Here is a 27,771-nt window from a genome sequence, read left to right on the forward strand (position 1 = left end):
CAGGGATGGGGACTCAAGCACTTCCCTGGGCAGCCAGTACCAATTCTTCCTTACAATGGCTACAAGTAATATGCAAGTTATCAGCAGTATTAGTGGTTCTTCCATTTCTGTTGCTAAACTCAGAAATAAGTGCTAATACATTGCTAATGTATTTCTGCACATGCTTGGAGTTCCCTGTGTAAGCCATTGCCCAGCAGCTCCCCAGCCTTTTTCCATCTCTTCTGGCACAGCCTCACCACGGAGAGCTTGGAAACATGGCCAACAAGGACCAAACCTTAACAAACTTTTCACTTGGTGCCAAGGACAGCTAAGGCCCCTTTTCAGGTTCTTATTACCAGATTAGATAGAGATGAAGTCAAGCTCACACACGACGCACAAAGTGTGGGGGCTGCACTCACTGCTCTCAGGTGCTTTCGGGAGCCGTTCACCCCTCCAGAAATCCCACTCTGCCCCAGGTGCCCAAAGTGCCGCCGAGCATTTGCTCACGCTCCACCGGCGACTTACACCCCACTCAAGCACAGCCCCCACATCCGCGTCCCCAGAGCGGCCCGGGCGCCGGAGCGGGGAGGGGAAGGAGACGGGAGAGGAGGGCGCGGCCATTGCCCCGCCGTGGCCGCTCGCCGGGGCCCACAGTGCGCAGGCACGGGCTCCCCGCCGCTGGGGGCGGGGCCGCGCAGGCGCAGCGCCCACAAGAGCCGCGTCGCGCCTCTGCCTTTCCTCTGTCCCGGCTCCAAGATGGCGGAGTACGACCTGACCACCAGGATCGCGCACTTCTTGGACCGGCACTTGGTCTTCCCGCTGCTGGAATTCCTTTCTGTCAAGGAGGTGCGTGTCTCTCCTGAGGGTGGGGAAGACGGCTGTGGGAGCGGGAAGGTAGTAGGCCCTGCTGCCAGCTGCCGGTGCTTCCCGTGGGCCTGGGTGCAATGGGGCTTCCTGCCGTGGGCATGGGGCCTGGGCGCTGCGCGGGCCGGGCGCGGCCCGAGGGGGATTCGGAGCCTCCGTAGGGAGGAGCTCGAGGCTCTTGTGCCGCGTGAGTCGAGGGGCGAAGCGTGTGGGGCTGCCCGGGCAGGGACGGGAGCGGAGCCAAGAGCAGGCCTGAGGGAGCCGCTCCTTGATCACGCCGCGCAGCTCCTCGGCTCCTCGCTTGCGAGGCAGCACAGGCTTCCTGCGCTTTCTCCTTCTTCGTTTTTGGCGTAGTGTCTTTTCTTCACCTGTATTTGGAGAAAGAAGTCAGAACTTTCCCTTGCAGCCGCAGTCCCGCGGCCTGGGACACCCTCGATAGCCCCGCAGCTTCTGGTGCTCGGGCCGTCCCTCAGCCGGAGCTCTGGGCGATATGTGGGGTTATGCCAATGATACTAACTAATTTTAATTGGAAAATCCCGTCATCACGAATTTATGTGGGAAACAACTATAAGTCCTTTCTAGAGTTATCCCTTATTAGTCTTCTTATGTATTTTTTTAAGTTACAGCGCTACAAAGAACATAGTAATGCTGGAGATGCCTCAGATGAGTGCTTCAGATACTTTAGACTAAACTCATCAATCTAAACTATTTTAAAATAGTTTATTAAATGGGAGAAAAATGTGTAAAGTTATGTAAGTTTTGAATTTAAAGTAGGTGTTATTTTAGCCTTTAGATAGGAACTCATGATCCATGCATTGAGACAACTTGACCTAGCCAGCTGTCATGTCTAGCATGTGGAGTTTGCTTAACGCCTCTCATCTTGGGAGTGTTTGTACATTACCTTTTTTATGTCAGCTGAAGTTAATTAAACAGTTAATTTTGTGATGTTAGTTTTGAACAACACAATATTCAGAGCTGAATTAAACTTCTACAGATTCTATATCTGAGATGTCCACAGATGTGATGTGGTAAGTTGTAATATGGCTCTTGTGCAAATATGTTTTTGAGGAATATGCTGCATTTGACCCTTGCCTACATCTTCAACATCTAATAGCAGTTTGCAACTCACTGATAAATTATGGAATATGAACTCTAAAAACAATTTGAGAAGTTTAAAAGTACGCCGTTCAATTACATAGCTACTCTAAATTTGTATTTATGCTATAGACCTAGCAACATATTTTAGATTAATCTGCCCTACAATTAAAGTGAGTCTAGTCTTGTGCATCTCTTCTGAAATCCACTTTAAATCATTTAACTAGTCCTCACTGTTCAGCATTTTATTTTGTGGAAAGTATTCAGTAGTTTGAAAGAGAAGTATGGTTAAGGGTTTTTTTTATTATTTTTTAAATATGTAATTTTGTAAGAGGCATTAGTATTCCTGTTAAGAGACTAGTATAGTTACTTGACTTCTCATTAGCTTTTGAAGTACCTATTTTTATAGATGTCAGGAAATATTTGATATTTTGTCAAGACTGAAAATGCACAGAGGCTTTATAATAAGTACTCTTAATGGTAGAGCAGTGAGATTTGATACTTAAAACAATTCAGTTGTACAGAAGTCCATTAACTGTGCCATAAAAGTAATGCATAATATGAATTGAAACTCCTTAACAGTATTCAGATTAATCTGTTAATAATTCCTGTTTCAGATATACAATGAAAAAGAGCTGCTCCAAGGAAAACTGGATCTCCTTAGTGATACCAACATGGTGGATTTTGCTATGGATGTGTACAAAAATCTTTATTCTGATGAAATTCCTCATGGTAAGCTGCTCATTTAGATGTAAAGCTTGTTTTTCAACCTTTCTGTCTAACAACCTTTTCAACCTTTCTGTCTAACATCACAAGTAACTAGTGATAATTGCTTGTTGTTACAAAAACTGGAGTACTGTTTAACTTCAGCATTACCAAAAGGATGTGCAGTACTGAGACAAGCAGAATGCCCTAATCCTGGGAAGTTTGGGTTTGTTGGTCTGTCAGGAACTTGAACTTTGAGTGACCTCTTAAATATTTCAGTGCTGATTTGGTAATTTCAAGCACTTTAAAGGTGTTGCACTGCAGCTAATGGAGTTGCAGTAGCTTTTCTTCTGTCAAATTAAACACTTGCATCATGATTTGGTGTTATTTGGTGACTTTAAAGCATTCAGTATGTTAAGATTAGAGTTGCATTGTAAGTAATTTCATTGTTTTGTCTGTGGCTATTTTTAGACTTTCAGAAAGCTTTTTTGAAAATGTGTGTTTTCCTCAGTTTTGGCAATATAAGAATTGCTGCTTCTCTAGGAGTTAATAAATTTAAGATTATAATGAATGTGATCTCTTACTGTTTTATCCATAATTTTGGTAACGTCTCTGTTTACTACTTAAATTTCTATCATCTTGAAGAGTGTTGGGGAATGGGGAGAAAATAGATCATCTAGCTTTGTCTAATTTCCATTCTTCATGGGTGTTTTGATTTTTCCAAGTTTTTTCCAAGTTTTTTTTTTCTAGGTTGGGTGTTTGATTTTGTTTTTTTCTTCCTGACCTGGTCCTTCAATATCCACTGTCTTCCTATTTCTCCATCTTTTTTTCGTGTTGGTGAATTCCTCACCTTTTTCTTAGCTGGTCGGACTACAGTCTGTTTTGCTGCATCTTAGGAGGAAGAGATTTGGGTGCTGTTGTGTTCTTCCTCTGGGTCTTGCTCTTTCCAGGCTCTTGAAGCTACAGAGACTCTTCTCTTTGGAAGAAGAGAATTGATAGGCTCATGGACTTTGGAGTCAATGTTTTGACCGAGTCTGTGCTAGCATTAGGTGGGCATTGTTATGGGCATGTGTACCGTGACACATGGGGCTGATAATGAGAACCAGGGGGTTTCACTTCTGTAATCTCAGAAACAGTTGTAGTAATAGCTTCACCTTTAGGTTACTTAACAGTTCTGATGGTTAAAAAGTCAGGCTGTATCAAGGCTATAAAAAAAATCCCAAAGCTGAATAGGTATTCCTCTTTCTTTCCCTGCTTCAGCTTTTTTAAACTATTGAATATTACTGTTATCAGTAGTAATTAAGGAGTAAAATACTAAAGAAGTAAGCAAGACAAAAAATAGCAATTCTAGCAGACTTCCACAAAGTAACTACTCCAGATATTTTCAGAACCCTGATTATGGCCAGTTACTTAAGCAGATTGTGTCAGACTAGAACTTCATAAGGTCACAGCTGCAAGAAAATTGAATGAATTTTCTCCCTTGGAGAGCTCTCCCTTCGTGGAAAACAAGTGTGGACATTTCTGGTCTGAAATTAGTATAAGAAACACTTCATCTCTTAGAATTTTACATCGTCAGTTTGGCAGGTTTTTTGGTTGTTTTTTTTTTTAATGACTTACAGTTGCTTGATGCGTGGCTTTTATTCAATTGACATAAGCAGAGCTAGTTCTTTCACACATTGTTCAGGGTGCTTGCTTGCACAGCTTCCTATGCAAAGGCCTTAACTTCTGCCATCTTTCTGGTATGTGTCATCTTCTTGTATCAGCACTTATCAGAATGTGTGTATGGACAGGTGGTTCTTACTTGTGGAATTGCTGGCATCATTAGAAGTTTACACTATCCTTTTTTAAGACTTCACTGTTTAAAGTACTCAAAACTAAGTTCTAAGACTTCACTGTTTAAAGTACTCAAAACTAAGTTCACTCACACAGTTATAATTAGAAATGTCCCTGCACGATTTATAGTTGCTTTTGTCTTGTCTTCCATAAGATCAACTTACAATTACACACCCAGGAGATGTCGCAGGAAAACATTTTCGTATTCTTAGTAAGTCAACTGAATGTTTTTTCTTTCATCTGTTTCTTCTTCCTCCTTTATAATCTCAAGAGTTAACTGAAGGTGGAGATAATTTCTCCTTATTGGAACACTTCCTGTCAGGCAAGTTATTCTCCTGTTTAGGTTGGGTCACCATTATGGTGTTAGCCACCTTGGATGTCCTGTTCAAATATCTGTATAGTCAAATCATGAAAGAAATGTCAACTCTGTTCACTGTGGCATTGAGTGTTCTGGTGTTTGGCTCACTTTCACGGTTTCCTGCATTTATCTTCTGGGATTTCATCTTGGCTTCTCTGATCTCATGTGTTTCACACACCCAATGTCAGGGGGATTTTTCCTTTTTTTTTTTTTTTTTTAACATATACACTTTTCTAAATTTTAAGGCTTCATGTTATTGCATTGCTAGCACTTGGTGGGGAATTTGGGCTCTGTGTAAAATAATCACCCTAAAACTCTTAGTTGAATTTCCTAACAGTTTTTCATAAAGGACTTAATGTTTCCATTAAGCACAGAGTGTTCAAAATCGTAATTTTGCAGTTTGAGCTGCTTGAAGTTTTTCCTGTCAATTTTTAGTTAAGTATACTCTAAATGTTCTTTCAGAACCTGATCATCAGTCAGAAGAAAATCAATCTTCGTGGTGTCATTGGATCGTTTACTTTTCTGCAGGTTTATTTGGAATAAATGAACTTAGTTAAAGGTTGTGTCTCCCTTAATGGAAGCCTGAGGAGAGCTTGTCTAATACAGATTCTGCTCCAGCTGTCTCTGCTCTCTGGTGGCCTCCACTCAGGAGGAAAAGAACCAAATGTTAGGAGTTTTTAGTAAGTTACAGAATTGTTATACACAGCTGGGTTTGAGACTTGACTGAGAGGACAGGTGAGGTAGGAATTGGGAAGATGTGTTCAAGTGTCAGCACCATGTAATTACAGGCTGGCTCATGTAAAAACTTAAAGCATTATATTAAAGTCTTTTTGTTTGTATTCAGCTTTGCGTGAGAAGAGAACAACTGTTGTTGCACAGCTGAAGCAGCTTCAAGCTGAAACAGAACCTATTGTCAAGATGTTTGAGGATCCAGAGACTACGAGACAAATGCAGTCCACTAGGTAATTTCTAACATAATTTGTCAGGATGGCTTGTTGGTACCTCTCAAGTGTTGCTGCTGGAAATATTTTCTGTGTAGTAACTGCAAGAAAGACATTTTTATTTTCATACAGTTTGTAAGTAGTGCTTGTGGTCAGGTAATTGAAATTGCTGGGCTCTTTTCAGTGCTTTTCCCTGTTGTGCAAAAGACGTCTATTGTTGTTAATGTTTGTGAATCAACTTGGTACAAGTGACAGTCATTGTTCAGTGCAGTCCAATCACAGGCACATTTTTTTTGGCTTTGATCTGGTTTAGGGCTTTTTGAGGGAAAATACAGGCTGAAACAGTTCATATTTTCTTTTCTGCCTTCCAGAAGAGGTTATGGAGTGTCATATTAGTCTGGGAGGCCTGATGGATGAGCATCCTTTTAGCCTCAGAGCACATATTTCTTCAGGGCCTTCTGTCCTTTTCCTGTTTACTCTCTCCACCCCAAAACTGTTCCAACTTGTTGGTGTAAAGTTGTGCTCCTAATAGTCTTTTTAGGATGCACCCCATTTCTTTTAATTTTTCTTATGGGAGTAGTTAAAGTAGAATGAGTTTGTCTGCACATTGTGTCTTAATGAGTTTGTCTGCACATTCACCGTGGTTAAGCTTGAATTGAGCTCTGTAGGAAAGAGTTCAGCTGTAGTCACTGAGGAGTAACTACAGCTTCAGCAGAGAGGTGGGCACCTATTTGTTCAGCATAAATTACTCCTTGTTTCCTTTAGATAAGAATCACTGTTACTCCTGTTGTAAATGTGTCGGGCAAACTGGAATAATAACTGGATCCCTTCTTCAGCCTTACCTGCCCTAAAATTTTAAATAGAGCATACTGTATCAGACAGAGAACCTATGGCTTAACTTGAATTTGAAGGTGAAGCCTGTACTTGGGTTAATTGTTTGCAAGCTTATGCATCCACTGATACTGTAACATTGGGAAGGCTGCAACATTGCTATTGTTAGATAATTAGTGTTAACAAACTTTCTTCTGTAATTTTGTTTCCTAATATTTTAGAAAAGTATTGAATGTACAGACTTGTCCTTGTAGTCTGCAGAAATCTTCTGTGTGAATATACATTTTTTTTTGTGAACAAACTCCCGGAAGAATATGGGTCCCTCAAGGGAGAAGAACTTGATTAAAATTTACTCTGTTTCAAATGCGCGTTATCATTCTTTTTTTCTTGCCTCTGTTTTTCTACTCTTTACATTGTTTTCATAATTTGCTATAGATCAGTTTAGATCTTGGTTGGTGCAGAAATTGTGAGGTGCAGTGTATTATGTCTCAATGCACCCATGAAACAAGATGTCAGTAGGAATCATGAAATCTGTAGCTTTATAGCACGTCAGGAGAAGTTTTTCTATCCTGATACCACCAGAATGTACGTAAGCTTCTGCTGTAAAACCGTTTTTAACTAAGTAAACTGCCTTTGCATCTGATTTCAGAATGGATGTTCATGTCAGATAAATGCAATTCCTTTTTCTTTATGTAATTGTTTATGATTTGTGATTATGCAAAGCCAACAGTCACTTGCTTTTATAGGTATAGCTTTGAAAGTGAAAGTCTCAGTTACTATGGCAATTGAGCCTGTCTTGAAACTACTCAAATCTAATTGTACATACAGAAGTCTTGTCCAATTCTTGCTTTGTCTTTAGCCAGTTTTTTAAACAATAATTAGCCTAGAAAAATGTTACTAAAATACCAGCATTTAGTGGGGAATATGCTCTGCTACTTGACTTCTGATTCACAAAAATTGGTCAATAGTATGTACTTCAAATTGGAAATGCCTTGTTTGGGAGCAACGGAGACAATACATTCAATAAATGCATGGAATATAACTTGCCTAGTGCTATAGAATATTACCCCTACTACTCATCTGTAGCAAGTTTTGGTTTAGAACTGGTACATGATTTGTGTTTGTAAAATACCTGGAAACTTTACAGTTTAGAAGTTCTGGTTTTGGTGATTTGGCTCAGGAGTAGTTCTAATCCAGATTATTGGCTTTAGATAGGTAGAATTGGGCTTAAAAATGTCCCATCTGTCTAGACCTGAGTAGTGTTTCTGCTATCTACAGCACAAGTTTTGATTCTTTTGGGAATTTCTGCTGGTGATTTTAAATCTGTATCAAATTCAGATAGCTGCCTATTATTGGGACTTTAGATCATGACTTGATCCATGATGGCACTGTTGGAATATCCAGCTCTGGGAGATAATGAGTGAAGGAGATTTTGCAGGCAGAAGTTCTTTCAAGAACAAGAATAAACCAAAACATTTCACTACTCTATGCAACTCTTGGAGGATGCTGATTTTAAAATTACAGAGTGATATTCAGTATTCCTCATCCTCAAAGTATGTTTTTACTGGAACAAATCCATGAGATTATTTAAGTACTTTCAGAGGTATGACTTTCAGAGGATTGTCATTCTTGGCTCACTTGGCAATTTGCCATTTCCCTGTAGAATCTTGTACTGTAAGTTCTAATTAAACAACTTGATATCTTTGCAGTCAGTTGATTTCAGAGTAAATGGGAAAATACAGTAAAAATGGTATGAAAGAGAGTATCTTTGTCTCTGGGAATTTACAGCTTGCCTCCTGGAGGCTTAAACTTCCCTTTGATATAGGTAACAATGCTTGTTCTTTTAGTATTAATGTTAAATAAAAAACAGTCTTCAGAGATGTGACCACATGATCCCAGAAGTTAAGAACTTAGTAGTATGATTATGTTTGATGGTTCTGTGTTCTGCACATATTGGCTGTGGTAGAGATATTCTTGTGACCCATATTCCATCTCAGTGCTAACAGTAGGATAAGTTTCCTTTCTACTTCTGTTTACTTTGGTCTTGGCCACTTTTTCCCATCTCCTGTTAAAATGAAAGTTGTCTAGAGTAACTGCTTTGAAATTGTAACATGAGAATGGGAAGAGCTCTAATTCAGAATTTAACTTTCATACTGAAAGCTAAGGATGCTGTCAAATTTAAAAAATTTTCCACTCTTTCTTAACTGTAGTTATTGTTGCAGGTGGCATTCATTACTTAAAATTAGAGTAATTTTAAGATTTTGAGACTACATGACACAGTAATAGATGACTGCAGCTGCTTTTGAACAAGTGGAAGAATTTTACTTCAAATTCATGCTCAGTTTTTTGTGTTTTACCTTTAAAGTTGTGTTGCATTGTGTAGTGTTACACAGTGGCTACCAATTTATTTTGTAAAATGAGTCCTTTCTATTGTTTCATTATAGAGATGGTCGGATGCTGTTTGACTATTTAGCTGAGAAGCACGGGGTAAGTGTTGTAGCTGCTGGAATTCAGTTCTGTGTCCACCCAACCTCCCACACAGCTGACAGCATTTTTGCCAAGTATGGCCTAGCATTTTGTCCTGTCTCCTGTCAATGTAGCTTAATAGGTAGAATTCCTAATACTAACATATTTAAGCCTTTGAAATTTTAATTTTTGTAGCAAAAAAAAAAGCTGAAACTTAATGTTCACTGCACCTGTGTAACTTAGGTGTGCTTTACTTTGTAGTGCGGGATTTCACTTTTTTCTGGTATTGATATAAACTTGAATTCCATAGCATGGATTGAGAATATAATAGTTTTCTATTGTTTTTTCCTATGTACAATGTCTTTTGAAAAGCTACAGATTTCAAATCTTACTCTACCATTAAAATCAGCTTGTGACAGCATGGTTTTTCTTCCCTAGGGAATAAAAGCTTTTATTGTATTCCTTTTCAGTTTAGGCAGGAGTACCTAGATACACTCTACAGGTATGCAAAATTCCAGTATGAATGTGGTAACTACTCAGGAGCTGCAGAATATCTCTACTTCTTTAGGGTTCTGGTAAGTTTTGATTGGTTGTTGGTTTGGGGTTTAGTTTTTTGGTTTGTTTATTTGGTGTTATTTTCAGTGAAATACTTAAACCAGTAAATTGTCTAAATTAATTCTTAGTATATAATACTTTGTAGCTTTTTGAGGCAATTACTGTATGCCAAAGTTTACAGTAATGGTTAAAAATCATCACTAGGGTTCAGCAATTCCATTATTTTCAAGTAGAACTCAGAATTGTTCTTTGAATTTGTATGTCTTGTAACATTGAAGTGAATACTTGTTTTTAAGAATACTTGATTTTGTGCACAGATGTAGTCAACAGCAGTGAAAAGCTTGCGGGTGGGTTGAATGTAATTACTGGTAATGGTGAACTGCCAGCTTCTTATCTGAACTCTGATCTGTCCTCTTGAATTCTGTGATGGATTTAAGAGTATAAGTCATCTCCCTATGAAATGTAGACAGCTCAGATGATAAATGTAGAACCAGATCCATCGTCTCTGAAGCAGCTCTTTTCATCTTGTTGTAATTCATATCATTTGTTACTGGTGAGAGTGAATTTTGAGAATAAAGATTTGATGTCTTGTAAGAATCCCAGCACAGTAAATTTATTGTTGGTGGTCAGTGAATGTGCTGCTTTACTAACAAATGGAAATTTAAGGTAACTGCTTGAAAACCCAGTTAATGTATTTGGAACAGCTGCAGTACCTAAAAGCAGTTATTGTGAATAGCTACTTTTAATTAAGTGATTTGGAACCAGCCTAGAGCATGTGAACCTTCTCAACTCAGTATCTACCACACTGCCACCTGGGTTGCCTGGAAGATACAGACTTATGAGCAGTGTATCTCCTAGATTTGTGCAGTGATTGTTGAAAACATGTAATTATTCATACCTTGATGCTTTTCCTTGCTAGTTTGTGTTCCCATCTAAAAGTAATCCTAACTTTCTGAAATACTGCTAGAGTAAACCACAAAAATTTCTGTAATTGACTGTAATTAAAGAAGAAAAATTGGGAAATGTATCTTTCATCAGAAGAACAGGGCTTAAAGTACGAATGAGTTGAATGATTAGTCTAAATTTGGATGCTGAAGCTGACTTCCAGTGTTACGGGTTCTTTTTATGTGCCAACAGGGCAAGTGAAAGTATGTAGGTTTGTGGGCAACTGTCCTTAATTCTTCATGCCTTTTTTTCTGGGCATAGCATTATGTTCTTGTATGTCCAGTAACCTCAAAAAATGAAGTACTGATTTTTGTGCTGATGATAGCTTAGTATAAAAATTTTGTTAATGATTCTGATGGGAGAAGATTTTATTCAAAGCCCTGTGTAATGAAACCTAGTCTGTGAGAGAACTGTTGTAACCAGTCTAAGAGCAGAATTTGACATTGTGAATGGCATAGTGCATCTCATTCCTGTGTATAACTGACACAGCTTGACCTCAGGTCTACCCTTCCTGGGAGCAGGTTCAGTGCTGCCCAGTTGCAGTTCCACTGGATGTTGCTGTAACAAGTACACTTCTGGGCAAGGCATTCGCAGGAAGAGTTTGGAATGCTAGCTTTTTGAAGGTGGTTATCTACTGTTATGAGTTCCTTAGGAACCTGCCCTAGTAATAACCTTGTTTTATTAGTTTAGAAGCATTTGTTGAATGGTGAAACAAAAAAAGAAAACCCAAAATAATTTTGGAACCAATGTGTCGTTTGGTGTTCAGCCGTTTTGAATTTTTTTAACTTTAACTGCAGCAGCACAGATCTTTGTCTTTTTTTGATCAGATTTCCTAATTTCTGTTTAAGAAATTTTACTGCTTTTTTTTTCTGTATCTAAACTGTTTTTCTGGAAAAAAAACCACAAAACCCTACTTAATTTGGAGAGTTAGGACTATGCAAAATTGGTATCTTCTAAATGAAAAATACTACCAGAAAATACAGTTTGTAATTTTAAAAGTAAATAATATTTTTTAACATTAATTTAAAATACTAAGAGTGTGACTTTGTTGCTATTGTTGAACATAGGTTCCAGCAACAGACAGAAATGCTTTGAGTTCTCTGTGGGGAAAATTGGCATCTGAAATCCTGATGCAGAATTGGGATGCAGCCATGGAAGATCTCACAAGACTAAAGGAGACAATAGATAATAATGTAAGTAAAATCTTGGACATCTTAGCAAGGTGAGAGGTTAGAAGTGCTTGTACTCAAGTTTTATTATAAATCACTCACAGTCTTACTTAAGAATAGGTTACCACCTTTTCACTTGATACTTTCTTGTTGGCAGTGGGAAAGTCGAAGGATGCTAGGGAAGAAATAATGAAGCATTCTTTTTCAAATTGCTTGCCTCTAAACTCCTTAGGTTCTCATCTGTATTTTCAAATATATTTCCAATAAACAAAAAAATCTTAAGGATGTGTTTGAGGGCGAGGTATCGTTGTGTGAAACTGCTGTTTAAATTTCAGATACTTGTACTATTCATCTTCTGGAAAGAATAGAATGCATGTAAATAAACCATATTATCTGATGAAGACGTTGGTTTTGACAGATATTGCAATCAGCTTATATTTGGAAACAGTTTTCAGCTAATTCAGCTTTCTTGACAAAACTCTACTGAGTTCAGATGAGTACCAAGAACTTAAGGGGTGAGTGGGGCTGCAGTACTAATTCAGAGCAACTCAGTCTTCCTCTTCCTCTTTGCTTGTGGAACTTCATTGGCCATGTCAGAGATGTGAAAGTTTTATTCTCCTGAACCAGAGTCTTGAGAAAACAGGTGTTTTCTGTCCCCCAGTTGTTCTTTGTCTATGTGACAGATAATTAGTGTTAACAAATTTTCTTCTGTAATTTTGTTGTCTTTATGATTCTGTATGGTTATAATAGACTATTTGACTTGTTTATTAAACTCACAAGATTTTTTTAGGATTGAGTCAGAGCAGCTTGTTGTCATGCTCTTCAGAGGGAGGATTACTTGCCATGTCAATTCATCCTCTGTGTTACTTTGCAGTCTGTTTGAAGTCTTGTTGAAATTTAGAGCTAATACATGTACTTGGAGCTGAACCCTTGTTTGTCCATTATGAGCAGGTTTAAATAAAGATAATGACTTTTTTTTTGACTGAAAGTGATTATAGAGTTTCATCATTGTCTGAGGGTTTATGGCAAAAAAAGAAAGGTCTTCTGAGGATTTAAAAAGGAAGCAAAACAGAAAAGGTGAAAAAGCCAAGTAGTTACTCAGATCACTCTGAAGAGGGAATACAAGGAATTCAGAATTGAGAAGGGAAGTAACTTAGGTTGGTATGGTGGTCTTGGAGAGCTAAGATCTCTGCTCTTACCATAAAAAAAGGCAAGTTTCAGGAAAGAGTTGGGAATATAATATTGGAAAATTTATCTTGCTTAAAACTTTCAGTAGATTTATCATTGTGATGACAAAAAAGCTGGAGGCCAAACTGAGCCTGATAGTGATGACAGTTATAAAGATCTGATGCAAAATGACAAAATTTTGGGCGATTACAGGTTTCTGTGGATTAGTTTTCAAGCAAACTTTGTGTTGTGTTTGACCTGAACCAATGTTAACATTTTCTCCTAGTCTGTCAGCTCTCCACTGCAATCTCTTCAGCAAAGAACATGGCTCATCCACTGGTCTTTGTTCGTGTTTTTTAATCATCCTAAAGGGAGAGACAACATCATTGACCTTTTTCTCTATCAGCCACAGTAAGTTGTGTTGTACCATCTGGGGGGGGTCCTTAAATCAAATTGAAGGCAAATGATAAACATGCAAGCTTTCTGAGCTTAGGGCTGCAGGGAGAGGGTATTGTTCTATTCTGATTGTAGAAAGCTATTTCAAAAGATTCTTGGGAAATCCTAGACTAAAAATGAAAATTGAAACACTATCTATTTGTGAGAGGATTGACTTATGTGTAGATCTAGCAGTCTTTGTTGGTCTCCTTTTAGTGCTCTCTGATAGCTTGATACTTTTCTTATGTTGTGGCACCCAAAACTGCACCCAATACCAAGGTGAGGCTGCCCCAGTGCAGAGCAGAACAGAACAATCCCCTCCCTTGCCCAGCTGGTGATTCTGTGCCTGATGTCTGCCGAGACACAGTTGGCCCTCCTGTCTGCTAGGACACACTATGGCAAACATTCAGCTTGTTGTTGACCAGGAGCCCCGGATCCCTTTCTGCTCTCCAGCCTCTGATTCCTCAGTCTGTACATAGATCCAGAGTTGCCCTGTTCCAGATGCAGAATCTGACACTTGCCCTTGTTATGCTTAATACAGTTGGTGATTGTCCAACCCTCTGATTTCTTTGTCAGGATCTCTCTGCAGGGCTTCTCTGCCTTTGAGGAGTTCAGAGCTCCTCCCGTTTTAGTGTCATCAGCAAACTTCAGTATACCTTTGAGTTCTGAATCTTAGCTATGATTTTCTTTCTAGGTATCTCAATGCAATTCAGACAATGTGCCCACATATCCTCAGATATTTGACTACTGCAGTCATAACAAATAAGGATGTTCGTAAACGTAGACAAGTGCTGAAAGATCTAGTCAAGGTTATTCAGCAGGTAAGGACTGCAGTATCTGATATTTTTTGCCTCTTTTTTGAGAAGACTTCATTATAACCTTCTTGTAGTAATATATCCAGGTTAGGATTTGAGGTGTTTTGATACTTGTTTTTTGTCAGTGAATGTTTTTACTGAAGTAAAATGCATATCAGTCAGTGGGAGGATGGAATAATTTTTTTCTCCTTTGATATACATGTCTACTGCATGTACACATACATGTAGTAGAGTATGCGTGCTGTTCTTACTTTCTATATTATTAAATGCTGAAAATTCAGTGAGATGGGAAATAGCTTTGGATCCAATTCTTTTTTAACTATCTGTACAGTAAATTGTTGTATGAATAAGGGTTCTTTCTTACATTTCAAAACCACTGAATTGTGTGTGTTAATTTGAATTCACGTGGATTCTCTTGAAAATGGTTTTGTTGTCACGGTGACATGAGGGTGGAGATACAGAGAAGAGCAATAGAAGAGTTGCTTGGTGGGTTTAAGGCCCAGATTTTTATCTGAAATCACCAAACAACTTGTATACAAACCAATGCACTTCAAATACTTAATAGTGTTGTGAGTAATAAACATTGTATCTCTGTGTGTACATATATAATTATGACAGTTATAGGCTAGCAGTCAGTTATAACCACTTCAGGCATTTGGGAAACTACCTGTGCAAGGCACAGTCAATGCCAAGATCACATTTTACCTACAACTTAATCCGTTTTTAAGCACTAGTGTTCACAAATGGTAGCATAAGCAATAAATCAGTGGTAAATGTGACTCAGCTTTTATCTATATCTAAAATCTGATTGTAATATTGAGCTTTTAATATAATATGAATTTCTAATACTTGAAGTAAGTAACACATTACGACTTCTTGCTTTTGTTTAATCATGCACACCATTAGGATATTCCTTTTGAAAATACCAACTTGGGCATTGGTTTTGAAATCTCCTATCAGATTTCTTAGTGCTCTTCTAACTCTGTATGATTGATGATACTAAATGATGATAATGTAGAGGTTTATAGGTTTGAAATAACTTGTGGTGCTGCTTTAGTAGCAGAAAAAGATTGCTTATGCTTGCAACATCTTTGTAAGTATTGAACTGATAGGTACCCAATCTGTTTATTGAACTTGAGAGATGCTCACGAGACCATTTTGCAAATAATGGTTAACAAGTGCAATTCTGATGTGAAAAACATGTATAGAACTGAATTTGAAACCTAAGTGCTGAGATTGTAAGTACAGTTCTTTGGGGAAGGAAAAAATAACTGATCCATAAAGAAAAATATCTCTTAGGAATTGCCTTAATCTGTTGATTTTACTGTATGCTAAAGCAGATACTGATACTGATTTAAGCTGTCTTGTAATATGCATTAGAAACACTTAAGGGGGATGTTTGTTACACTTGAATTTACACAATTGTATATAGGCATAATGTTGTCTCTGCCTGGTGATTGAGAAAGTTGAGTAACTTCTATAATACCAAAATAAACTGAAGTAGTTTGTGTATAGAAAGTAGCATTTTTGTTTGCTATGTTGTCTATAAAAATCAAATAATCATTAAGTTTCAAGTATGAAGGATTTGGTGTTAGAGTCATCTTTGAAATCAGAATTTAGGAAGACTGTTTTATGAAATTTGGCGGTTTGATACAGACAGCTCTAATCTCTTGACAGTTTCCTAGCCCAGGGATTGCAGCATTAAATGCTGAAGGTGAAACTACACATCTGGTTGTTCTACCAGACTATTGTGAGGAAGCGCATTTGTGTAGCTTTTATAAGAGGAATTTGGAAGTTCATGGGTTTTTTAAGGTGATATATGGGTTTGTTTCCACTATTATTTTTTTTTAAGACTATAAGGAATATGTGAGCGACTGCGTGGACTTGATTTCTGATGTTGTTCCCAATTTTTTTTATAGGAGTCCTACACATACAGGGACCCTATCACAGAGTTTGTGGAATGCTTGTACGTTAACTTTGATTTTGATGGAGCGCAGAAGAAGCTGAGAGAGTGTGAAACAGTAAGACTTAAAATATTTATAAGACTCCTTTTCCTTTAAGTAAAGACCGCTAAAATTTACAATGGACTGCTAATTTGTTTGAAGTGGTGTTTGATTACATTGCCAGTGTTTTCTGACAAACTTAAATTCATGACTGGTTGGTGTTGGGCTTTATGACAACTCATTTTGTAACACACGTGACTTACTGTTAAGAATATAGCTTTAATGTTATAATAATGTTATGTTTAAGAAGTTCTAGAAGAAGCAGCAAATAGGTAATCATGCAGTTGGCTGAGTTTCAGGTGTTCCATTAAAGTCTGAGAAGTGCTTGAAGAAAAGCTCAGATTTGCCTTTTGTTGTGAAAGATGAGTGTGGAGTCAAATTTTGTGTTGAAAGGATCTTCAGTAGTTAGGGCAGCAGTAGAGTTAGTTACAACCTTACTCTCTTCTTGAGTCAGACCTCAGTGATCATGTTAGCATGCAATTTAAATTTAGTAGGATGCTGAACAATGAAACAATGAAAAATATTGTTCATCTATAGCTTTTTTGCACGTCTTTGAACTTAGCAATAATGCTCTTAGGTATACTGTGGGCTGCTCTTAGTTATTGGCATTATTTACCGGCAGTGTCTACTGGTACATTTCTACTCACACATTTGCTCCCATGTTCCCCTTTCCCTTGCAGGTGCTTGTGAATGATTTCTTCTTAGTGGCGTGCCTTGAGGACTTCATTGAGAATGCCCGCCTCTTTATATTTGAGACCTTCTGTCGCATCCATCAGTGCATCAGCATTGGGTAAGAGAATGTCTTCATTCCTCAGTTCAGGAAATCAGTCATAGAGGGCAGTGTGCCAGACTGTGTCTAATACTTCAGGAAGTATTCAGTTGTCAGGAAGAATCCTAACTGAAATCTCATTTGCATAGTATTCTTTCTAGTTTTATAACTCTGATGTGGTGTACTTGAATTATCATTATTTTTCAGAGTTTAATTATTGTGTTTAACTTCAAAACTACCTTTCTCTACCACCCCTAGCCCCCCAGACAAGCTGTACTTTCAAGCAAAAACTGCTGTGATTTTAAGTGGGATATCTGCTGGATTTAATGGGAACTTTCATACCCAGTGTCACCAAAGTCCTGGTGACAGTACCTCAGTTGGGCCTCATTTGGGCCTCAATTCCACATGTTGAGGTAGAATGTTAATAATAAGGAAATACAAACTGCAAATACAATAACTGCTTAAATTTATTTTTATTTGGTAGATATAGATACCCATGTCTGTCTTTTATAGGTATGTTCTTTGAAATTTATTGAATCACATTGCCTTTTTCATTAATTAAATAGAAAATAATGGATTTTATTCCCTGTGACACAGTGATTCAGCTGTAAGAGATGTTATTAGCAAATATGTCTTGATTATTCAGATTTATTTTATAAATGCAGGTGTTTCAAATGGATCAGCTCTGATGCCTCTTGCATATATGTTTTTTAAAAAAACTAAATGGGAAGATATTGTATATGCTTGAGATCTCTTTCCACTTGGCCTTTGCCCCCATTTGCTATATTTCCACATCCTTAAATTAAAAAGGAAGAAATGAAAAACTCTGAATGCTATAAAAATCTCGCTGATAGAGAACAGTGCAGAGATCCTTGGGACAGGAGAAATGAAGGCTGCTGATTCGATCAGGTTCAATGGAGTCTTGTTACTAGCTTGTATCCAGAGCAAATGAGTGCATCTAGTCCTCTGAGGAAAGGATTTAACACTGCCTGATTTCTGAAGAAAGGATTTGAGAGAAAATTGTCTTAATATTGCAAACCTCTTGGAAGGATTGCTTTTTTTATGGATAGGTATAGTCGGAAAAAGGACTGATTCTTAAGACTTTTAATCTTTAGTCACTGGGTGACGTTTGTCTTCATTGCCTTTGGAAAAATTTTTATCCTTTGTATCAGCTTAAAATAGTGGCTTTGACGTAAAAGGGAAACAGTGAATTTGAGCATTTTAGTCAGCTGTGGTGTATTAGGTTTAAGCATATAGTCCTAATTGGAAATGGAACTACATTCTGTGAGCAGAGCTTTTCCATACTTAATATTTATAAGAGGGCTAGTGCTTTGTCTAAAATCACTTATGCTTGGGCATAAAGGGGGTTTGAATAAGTATTTGGAAAGAAAGAAAAAAAAAAACTCGAACATATAGTCCTCTTAAAGATGGGTTTCTGGGGAATATAAAGCCCAATAGTGTCTTGCTCTTTCTTAGAAATCTTTTTTGTGGTGTGAATACTGCACATATTCAAGCACAAGTTTTCCATGAAGCTAGATGTTTAAGCTTTTTTAACTAGAGACTAGATGTCTTTCTAAGAAGTCTCTCTTACCTGACTCCAGTCAATGAGTAAAGACTCTGCAATGTGTATTTTAAGAATTTTTCAAGTCTTGTATCAAAAGATATTGATAAACTGTGGGCAACATACCAATGATTCATTATGGCAAAATTTGCAAGCTCTATCAAATTTTGTGGTAGGTAATTGCCATTTATTTAGTTTTTATTACTTATAGTAATAATTCATATTTTTTGTGCTGTGTGTGGTATTTCAACTTCAGGTATGATTAAAAAATATTCTAGTTGGCTGTCCTTGTTATGTGTGAGTAATTCCTAAATATGGGTAGCAGTGTCCTTTCTTTATAAGCATTGTAGTGTGTTCTGAGGCAAGTGATAGATTTGGAGTTGAGACATTTATCTCAGAGTGACATGGATATTTCTACCACAAATCCCTAAGTTAATAGCACATGGAGTCAATCATCAGTAATGAGTGGTTCTCAGTAGGTCATTGTGTTTTTAATGATGGATATCAGCCTTAAATTTCTTTGCAATCTGTAACAGTCATTATATTTGAGCTGATTAAATTAGGTACATAAGTATTTCTTAGTGTATTTGAGTTGCTTTTGAAGAAATTAGCCAGTTGAAATGAATGCTTGGCTGAGACATAGTTCTTGCATTTTTTTGTTCACTAGCGATTTCCCCTGCTAATCTTGGAGCAAAAAGCTAAATGATTGTAACACAGTACTTGATGACTACTGCTTAGCTATTTAGAATTAATTTGAAAACAATAGAAAACTTCCTTATATTTGCTTTATCAGTTGTAACTTAAAGTTTGCACGTCCTCAATCACCCTGTGATTGGTTTGCTGTTTGAAATATCATGTTTATAGGAAGTAATAGATAAAGCTAATTCTGTTTTAGTTAGTTTGATATGCCGGTATTTAATTGGAGAGCTGAATATGCTTCGTTCTTTTGTACTGTATATACAAGAAAACTATATAAGATGGGCTTGTTCATATATGAGTTTGTGGGGAATTCAGTTAGCTTGCCTTTTGAGTAAATGAAAACTTAAATAATGCTAGCCCTAGCATGACCCAAATAAGTGAATTTCTGTATAAAACTAGGGGACAGGAATTATTTAAAAATCTGCTATTTGAAATTAACTGTAACTTGAAATGGTAGACCATTCTTTAAATTTTAATAGTATTTCATTATTATTGACTAAATTTTTATTGAATTATATCAGGAATCTTTATAAACAGTGGTAATCTATAATACAAATTCTGTTGCATCCTTTCCTTAATATTAATGATGTTAATATGTATTTGTAAATCTGAACATGTCACTATTACTTTAGCTGTCAAACTTGAATGAGGCTAAGCTCCATTTTATATCTCAAGAGTTTTAAATACATGTTCTAACTGTGATAGGAGAATAATGGTGTTTGTTACAGAGTTGTAATCAGGATAGATCTTCTGTGTATTTGCTCTGTAAGGATAGATATAGAAAATAATTTCCTATATATGTCCAGATGGGACTGGTCTGGGCTTGCCTAGGCTCTGCTGCTTGGCCGAAAGGCGGCAGCTGCGGTGGGTGCATTCACCTCAGAGACACCTTTCGCTGGTGGATGCTGCAGCTGGCCCTAGGGACACGCAAAGCTCCGGTTTTACCTCTGTGCAGATGCTTTAAGGTGAATGGTGAAGGAGTGGATTGTGCCAGAGAGTTTGATCCAGAGTTTATTCCAATTGCAGGCTTCTGAATCCCGTAACAGCTTCTAACAGAACCCCGAACCTCATGGTTGCTAGCACTTTTAAGCCTAAGGAGAGGGAGAGGGGAAGGGCAGGGATTCCACCAACCAGGTGCAGGGTGGGCAGGTCTCAGGTGCAAGGGACACCTGGGTGGCCCAATGGCCCCCAGGGATGCAGGGCATCTCTTGAACTCTGGCAATCACTCGATGCCCCTCTAGAATGTCAGGATTGACAGACAGCACCAGCAGGGGTCAGGGGTGGGGAAAAGGAAGGTGATTGCCACCTGGGAAAGGACAGGGATACCGGAGACAAACTATGACATCACACTGCTACAGATAGAGACTACTTTTTTGGCCATGTGTGTTACTTTACCAGGAAAATACCTCTATGTTATACATCCATGCCCTTTGGGTGGTCCTGGCTGCTTTAGTTTAGGCTGCAAGGAGACTCGTAAGAGGGAATCCAGTTGCCACAAGGGCTGGAGGAAGGTCATCTCTTGTGTCAAAGATTTGTTAAAGTTCTAGGTTTTTAATAGCTTTATTCCTTATTCTCTAAAAGGTACTTGCCACCTGATAATGTCAGTTGTTCTATACTAGAATTTAAAAATTGTATAAGTCTCAAAGCTACAAGGCGAGATAAAACAGAGTTTACATCCTTTTTACTCTGTCATTTTCATTCTATGATTTTTAAGTTTTCCAGACACATGTACAGGAAAATAATACTTGTGTGGTGTTACTTCTGTTGTGTTGTTACATATATATGGTATGTTTGTTCAAAAAATACTTTTTAGTTGAAAAAATGTCCCTTCTGAAGCAGCTGAGCTAGTAGTAAAATGTAGATATAATAGAAAAAGGTAAAATTATTTGCAAGTAACAAATGCAAAATACTTCATAGTTTCTGGCTTGGAATAATTCTCTAGAAATCTGTGCCCTTTTCCCCTCTAATGACATGAGGACTCTGTTAAAGAAAAAGGAAAGTGTAGGTGCTGTAGGTTGGAAGTCATCTGGTTTAATCCTTTGAACCCAATTGCAGCTCTGAGCAGGTCCCACAGCAGTGTTCCATTATGCTGCTTAGTCAGATATCCACAAGTAAATCCTCCTATCTCCATGAATGGAGGTTCCACACTGTAATCCCAAAGCTGGGTTGTTTAATCCCCAGTGTAGTGGCAGTAGCCTTTCTTGTGGTCATCTGGAAGGGAATTTACTTTATCTAAATCTTACTAAGGTTTCTAAAAGAGAAATGTGAGAATTATACTCACCCCCATGTACTTATAGTTTAAAATTTCTTTTGTTTCAAGTCAAATGGTTAACATCACTGATTGTGGGTAATAAAATTACTGTACTTTTTTTGTATTAAAGTATCTCATGTTCTGTCCAGGTGACTGATAATTCCACAAAAATTTCCATCCCTAGTGTCTTCTGCTCTCTTCTACAATTGCACCTTCAAACTCACATTAAAAGGTCTACTGGAACAGTAGCAACTGGGATTGTGTTTTACTTCCCTTTACTTTGCCAAGTTCAAACACTTGTTACCCATTTGCTGTCTTATTTTGATTAAGTGAATCAGTGTAAATCCAGTATTTTAAGTTACTTTCGGGGGTTTTGTCTATTCACTTCATGTTTACTGTGGAAAATGGTATTTGCATTTATAGTTGGGAGGAAGGTAAGAGATCAAGACCAATTTGAAGAGACAACTGTATAAAGAAGTTTATGTAGAAGTCCAGTCAGGTAGATGAGGTAACAATTGATAGTTTATAAAGTATTTACTTGATACAAATAATCATAAAGGAAACAAACACTATTTCAGGTGGAGAAAAAGATGTTTAGGCAAGATTGTGTAAAATGGTGAGAAATTGACTTCTTGCGCAACTCAGCGTAACCAGCGGGCTTTTTAGTCATGCCTGTAGCCTTTACCTCATGTTTGTTACCTTAGTCTGCAAGCTGATGGAAGAATGAGCGTTACTAATGCCCTGTATGAGCCAACTGCCAGCAGGAAGCTGAAGGAGTTAGCTGGAAAGCCGCAGGAAGCACTGTTAGGAGGAATTATTCCTGGAAAAAACTGCTTGTTTGATTAACAATTTTCCTCTCTCTGTTCTCCCCCACCTTCCTTCCTTGAAGTTGCAAGAAATTTTAACTTAATGTATCTGTCATATCTTCTGTACCAAGCTCTGTCTTGTGGGTCTTGTTCCTGAACTTCAGAGCAAAGTTTTCTTGCTAAATGTAATTTTTTTTACTAGGTAATCTACACTTTCTTGACTGCTGATTACATTTAAGTAAGAATAAAAGCAGTTTGTTGGATTTTTTTTTTTGTTGGATTTTTTTTTTTTTTTGTAATTGTGGTGATGGGTTTATGTTAATAGTGAAATTACTTTAATGACAATTTTTCCAAGAATGTTTGTGCAGACAAGGTTTAATAGGAACATAGGAAAATTGTGCAGGTCAAGATTGAAAAGCAATGTGGTGTAGTTCAGCATGAGTAAGTCTATGCTTTGGGATATGAATTTCTTACTTGCAGTGGGGGTGGGAGATGTGCAGGAGAGCATGTATGTAATCTTTAAAGTAATTTCAGTCAAATTAAAGTAACATTCCCAGCTATGTGGGTATTTGTTGAATCTTGGACTGTGCCATATTTTGTGGTTTTTTGACTTGCATTCCATAGTCCCTCATTATGTTTACTAACATCAGAGAGATTTTATTTTGCCATTTAATCAGTTGTTTATTATTATTTTTAGTATGTTGGCAGATAAACTGAATATGACTCCTGAAGAAGCAGAAAGATGGATTGTCAATCTGATCCGAAATGCGCGATTGGATGCCAAACTGGATTCAAAGCTGGTAAGACTGTACATAGAATCATGGAGTGGCTTTTGTTGAAGGATTCTAAAGACTGTCCAGTTACAACCCCCCAGCAGGGGCACCTCCCACTCCACCAGGATGCTCAGAGCCTCATCCAGCCTGGCCTTGAGCACTTCAGGGATGCAGCATGTACAGTTTTTCTGGACAACCTGTTCCACCCTCATAGTAATCGAATCTAAACCTGCTCTCTTTCATTTTAAAGCCAGATGCATGCTGAGCAATTGTTAAATCTGTTCTGTCTTTGCTGGGTTTTAGGGCCATGTAGTCATGGGCAACAATGCAGTTTCACCTTACCAACAAGTGATTGAGAAGACCAAAAGCTTGTCTTTTCGTAGTCAAATGTTGGCTATGAACATTGAGAAGAAACTGAATCAGAGTGGTAGATCTGAGGTCGGTATAAGTTTTGTTTTTCTGAATTCTTGCTGGTTTTTTTAAGAGAGATAAATTTAAGTATAATTCTTAACCTATGCCTTAATTCACCAGATGTGCCTACTCCTAGGAATTATGTTGGAAAAAACATAGTGACCACAAGACAGTGGTTCTTGCTTTCTTTTAGCCTTTCTCTTCATCATTAGATTTTATTCTGTTGCATAACTGTTTCTGTCATTTGCTGCGCTGCTCCTTTTAAATGGTCTCCTTTATTACCAGGAAAGGGCAGATTATGAAGTGTGACACTTAGGAAAGTAGTTATAATACTTTTCCAAGTGACTTGTACTCACAAGTATTGCAAGTGCATATGTGGTACTGAAAGGAGAATGAATGGTGCTTAAGACTGGAATATGGAAGAAGAATTGTGCAAAACCCTAACTGTTAAATCCGTTAAGCGAAATTCTAGAAAATGTAGTTAAGTCATTGAAAGGTTTTAGTAGAACCAGTGAAAATTAGAAAGTTGGCTAGATCAGCTGGTTTTGCTTCCCTCCACATTACAATATGAGAAGCTCTGAGGCAGGACAGCCCTGTAATGGGGATGGCTCTGAGGCCCAGCCATACATTTTTAAAGCAAACAAACAAAAAGATCAGAATAAACCACACAGTAAAAGAGTAAACATTGTGAGTTTTATTGTGCTTCCTCAGTGCTTCACTGAAATACTGGTGGAAGTTGGACAGGCAGTGGTGCACTGTTTTATTCTCTTAATGGGAAGTTGTATGAAACTTGTGTATCATTACTTCCTTTTAAAATATAGCTGAAAAATTATTCCTATATTTATACTGGGATCTTCTAGACCTTTTTGAAACTACTGGCTTGGAGGACTCTAGCTGTACAACTCAATTACAACATGTGTGTCTGGTATATGAACACTTGACTTTAATCTTATAGGGTATCCTTCATTATTAGCAACAGTCCTACTGTTTAAATTAATGTGTTCTAAATTTCGGTAAGTATTAGGTAACATAGTAATTTCTTCTAATGTTTATTCATTTTTAGGCACCCAACTGGGCTACTCAAGACTCTGGATTCTATTGAAACACTTCTACAGTGGGGTCAAATCTGTTTATTTGACTAAAAAGCACATAAATATGTAACCTTTTTGAGAAAAGTAATTATGTGTTAGAGCTTATGTTATTTGAATAAAATTGGCGACTTTTATCAGTCTGTGTGTGTTTGATTTAAATAGATTCTTGTGTTTTATAAGGACTTCTTAGCATCATAGTATTCTACAGCATTTTTGATCACATTTTGCAAAATTTAGGATGTTGTTTCTGTTAGGTCTGTTTGTAACAAAGGATGTTTTTGCTCTCAGGGCTGAGTTTGGAAGCAGGGATTTATAGTTTTTTTATTACCTATTGCACACGTTGCATGTTAAAAAAATTAGAAGTGTGTAGAACAAACAAATAGACCATGTTTGAACATGTGGTCAAGCCAAAATCTTCTGCGCTTCCATGTTTTTGTTTGTCACAGGAGAAGCATGGAAGAGCAAAGGTACTTGCAGCCAGTATCTTCTGTGAAACCCAGCATGTCTACATGTAAAATAATTTGAGTAGACTTCTTGTGTTCTTGTTTCAGAATTTTTCCTGTTTAAAATCACATTTTTAATCTTGCCCTGTGTTATAAACTTTCTGGAGTATTTTTGTTTGGGAGGGAGGATTACAAAAGGCCTGACAAGTGAGCTGCATGTGGTTTAAAACTTACATTCTGAAATTTGAAGTTCTTTAAATGAATGATGCAAATATAAGACAGTAAAACTCTAGTTCAGCTGTTGGATTTTGGAGGGAGTTTGTAAGTTTCTGGGGTTTTCAGCTACTGTTTCACCCTTGCCTGGATTTCCTTAGCACCTTTGCACTGCAGAATATGCCTCAGTATCTTTAAGAGAAAATCACAGATCCTTTTTCTGAGTTCTCTCAGGTATAGTGACTGATCGCTGAGGTGAGTGTGAATGTTGGAAAGGAAGAGGCATTATCACTTCATACAGCTTTGTGTTTTAAGTTGAAGGAAATGCCAATGGCTCACCTTTAGCTTGTTCCAGCTCTGTGCCTGTTTCCCTCTTAAGTCCTGAAGTTCTGGGATTCATCTATGTGTGTAAAGTTGTTTCAGTTTGCCAACACTCCTGCTTACTGTCTGAAATTACATGTTGCCTGGGAAAGGAGAAACAGTTTAGTGATGTTCAACCTTAAGGCTAAGACCAGTTTTTACTGTTGTGTTACTGGGTAGATTCACAAGACAAGTCTTCAAGCTGCATGGAGACAGGATCAGTGGCAATGGACACAAAACATGGGAAAAATCCAGTTAGATTTAAGTGAGAATAACAATATTTTGTTTGATTACCTAAAAGATCATTAGGCACTAGAAGGAGTCACCCAGAGGGGATATGCCATCTCCACTATTGGATTTATGAAGTACCTCAGTACCCTGATAGACTAAACCTGCTTTGAGGAGGGAGTTGAACTTTGGCCTTCAAAGGTCCCTTCCTTGGCTTGAGCAGCTGGAATTTAAGAGGTGGTAGCAGTAAGCAGTTACAAGTAGATTGCTGCTGGTCTGTAACCATGGTCCAAGAAAGCTGATCTACAGCCCGAGGATTCACTTCTTGTGAATTTCATTTGTAATTTTATGTGAATAACATTGCTTCCTAGGATGGGGATGAGGAGTCTGAAACACAGCTCGAGTTAACAAGTTGCTTTTGGAGAGCAGTTTCAAGTCTGAGCATGGTCTATGCCAAGTTCCTTATTCCCCAAGTTTTCTATCAAGGGATTGATTAAATTGCAATCTGTAGATTCGCTCTATATTGTCACAGCCCAAAAGCAGTCACTTTAGAACAATCCAGATTGTGTAATAGCTGTGTTCCCTGTTAACACAATCATAGAAGTGCAGTTGTGTAATAATTAAAGAATTTTTAAATGAGATAAAATAGGAATGTTTTGTTGTAAACAGCAGGGAAAGGGCCCACATGCAGCTTTTCCTTTGACTGGAGGAATTTACTTAAAAGTACAGATCTAAAATAATCTCATCCCAGGATTGAGATACAATGTTATCATAGCTTTAAGTTCTCTGTGGTTTGGACCCTTCAAAAAATGATGCAAATATAAGAAAGCTGTGTAGGCACAGAAAAGGTACCTGCAGATTGTATCACTGCTGAAATGCTTGGTAACTTTGTGTCATGTCAGTTCCATGAAGGTTGTAGGCTTGAGAATGTTCTGTAAATGTGAAAGCCTTAAAGCAAACCTTCTGTTCAAAATGATAACAGTACCTTCTGTAAAAGTATTGAGCAACAAAATATCTTTGTCATCTCTACACTTTAATTCTTGCACCACGATGCTGTATGTGTCAGAGGGTCTCCTATTAAAGATTTCAGTCCAGTTCACAAACCCCAACACTTTTATGACTTCCACATTCACTGAAGCAACAATCATTGCTCTTTTATTTGGTCCTTAGGAAGCTCAAAGGGTGGAGTTTATTCAACTTGTGGATGTAAAACTATTGCTTTGTGGGTTGATTCCGATTTTTCAGGCTAGGAGTTTCTTGGTTTTGCATCGTCATTTAAATCCTGATGCTGTCATTACTGTCGATTATAATACACAGGTGGGTTTCAGGACAGGATTTCAAAATAATTCATACTGATTTCCAGAAGAGACACTTGCTAGTCAGTTTACTAAAATAGAAATCATATAATGGATGTAAGATGCAGAGCAAACAGAGATTCACTGGTGACATCTCAGGTAGATGTAATTGTATTGTATGTAATGCTTCCCATTTTCCAAAATAGCAATTTTAGATGAAAGGGGTTTTAAGCAAATGATTTCTTTTTAGTACTTCTGTCAGTACCCCTCATCTCTGCTTAGGAGGAGTTTAAAAAAATGTTCTTGTCACTTTAAAACAAAAAATGAAATAGAAGGGTGGTTGTATAGTTGGTATACAGTGGTGTATACGTTCCGAAGCCCACCTGCTGCTACACATATGAAGTAATGTTTCTAAAAATCATTCTTGTAAATTGATAGCTCTCACCTGGTTTCAGTGGCTGAAAGGGAAATGCTTCATTCAAAATGTTGCTATGAAGAACTTTGGTTCCAGGTACCTGTTGGTGAAGTAAGTCCACTGTGCTTTCACCAGCCTCGTAAGAATTCAGTTCGTTGGGTTCTTTTCTGAATGTCCCAACACTACTGTTCAGAGAGGAAAGCTTGGCTGAATCTAAATCTCCTAATGACAAGAACAAGCCTTGTCATGGGCTCTCCTGATGGTGCTGCAACAGGCCTCAGCTCTGCCAGCAGTC

At 37.8% G+C, this 27,771-nt stretch overlaps 1 protein-coding gene across 1 annotated transcript; it reads left to right on the forward strand.

Moving 5' to 3' along the window:
- Window positions 1-699: 699 nt before the first annotated feature.
- Window positions 700-24,656, forward strand: EIF3E (eukaryotic translation initiation factor 3 subunit E). The gene is made up of 13 exons (XM_084212210.1): window positions 700-825; window positions 2,556-2,670; window positions 5,679-5,796; window positions 9,051-9,093; window positions 9,543-9,647; window positions 11,640-11,765; window positions 13,195-13,319; window positions 14,038-14,164; window positions 16,078-16,179; window positions 16,842-16,951; window positions 22,945-23,047; window positions 23,324-23,458; window positions 24,495-24,656. Exons 1-13 carry the CDS (start codon window positions 736-738, stop codon window positions 24,531-24,533), a joined length of 1,338 nt encoding a protein of 445 aa, XP_084068336.1. The 5' UTR covers window positions 700-735; the 3' UTR covers window positions 24,534-24,656.
- The last annotated feature ends 3,115 nt before the right edge of the window (window positions 24,657-27,771 follow it).

The sequence above is a fragment of the Fringilla coelebs genome (assembly GCF_963513975.1).
Source record: "Fringilla coelebs genome assembly, chromosome: 1".
NCBI lineage: Eukaryota > Metazoa > Chordata > Aves > Passeriformes > Fringillidae > Fringilla > Fringilla coelebs.

Bases quoted from the DNA above. Each gene is read 5' to 3' on its own strand.
- EIF3E (XM_084212210.1), top strand. From the start codon at position 736: ATGGCGGAGTACGACCTGACCACCAGGATCGCGCACTTCTTGGACCGG. The intron at 23,048-23,323 runs GTAAGACTGTAC...GCTGGGTTTTAG, and splicing joins CCAAACTGGATTCAAAGCTG to GGCCATGTAGTCATGGGCAA. The intron at 23,459-24,494 runs GTCGGTATAAGT...ATTCATTTTTAG, and splicing joins ATCAGAGTGGTAGATCTGAG to GCACCCAACTGGGCTACTCA.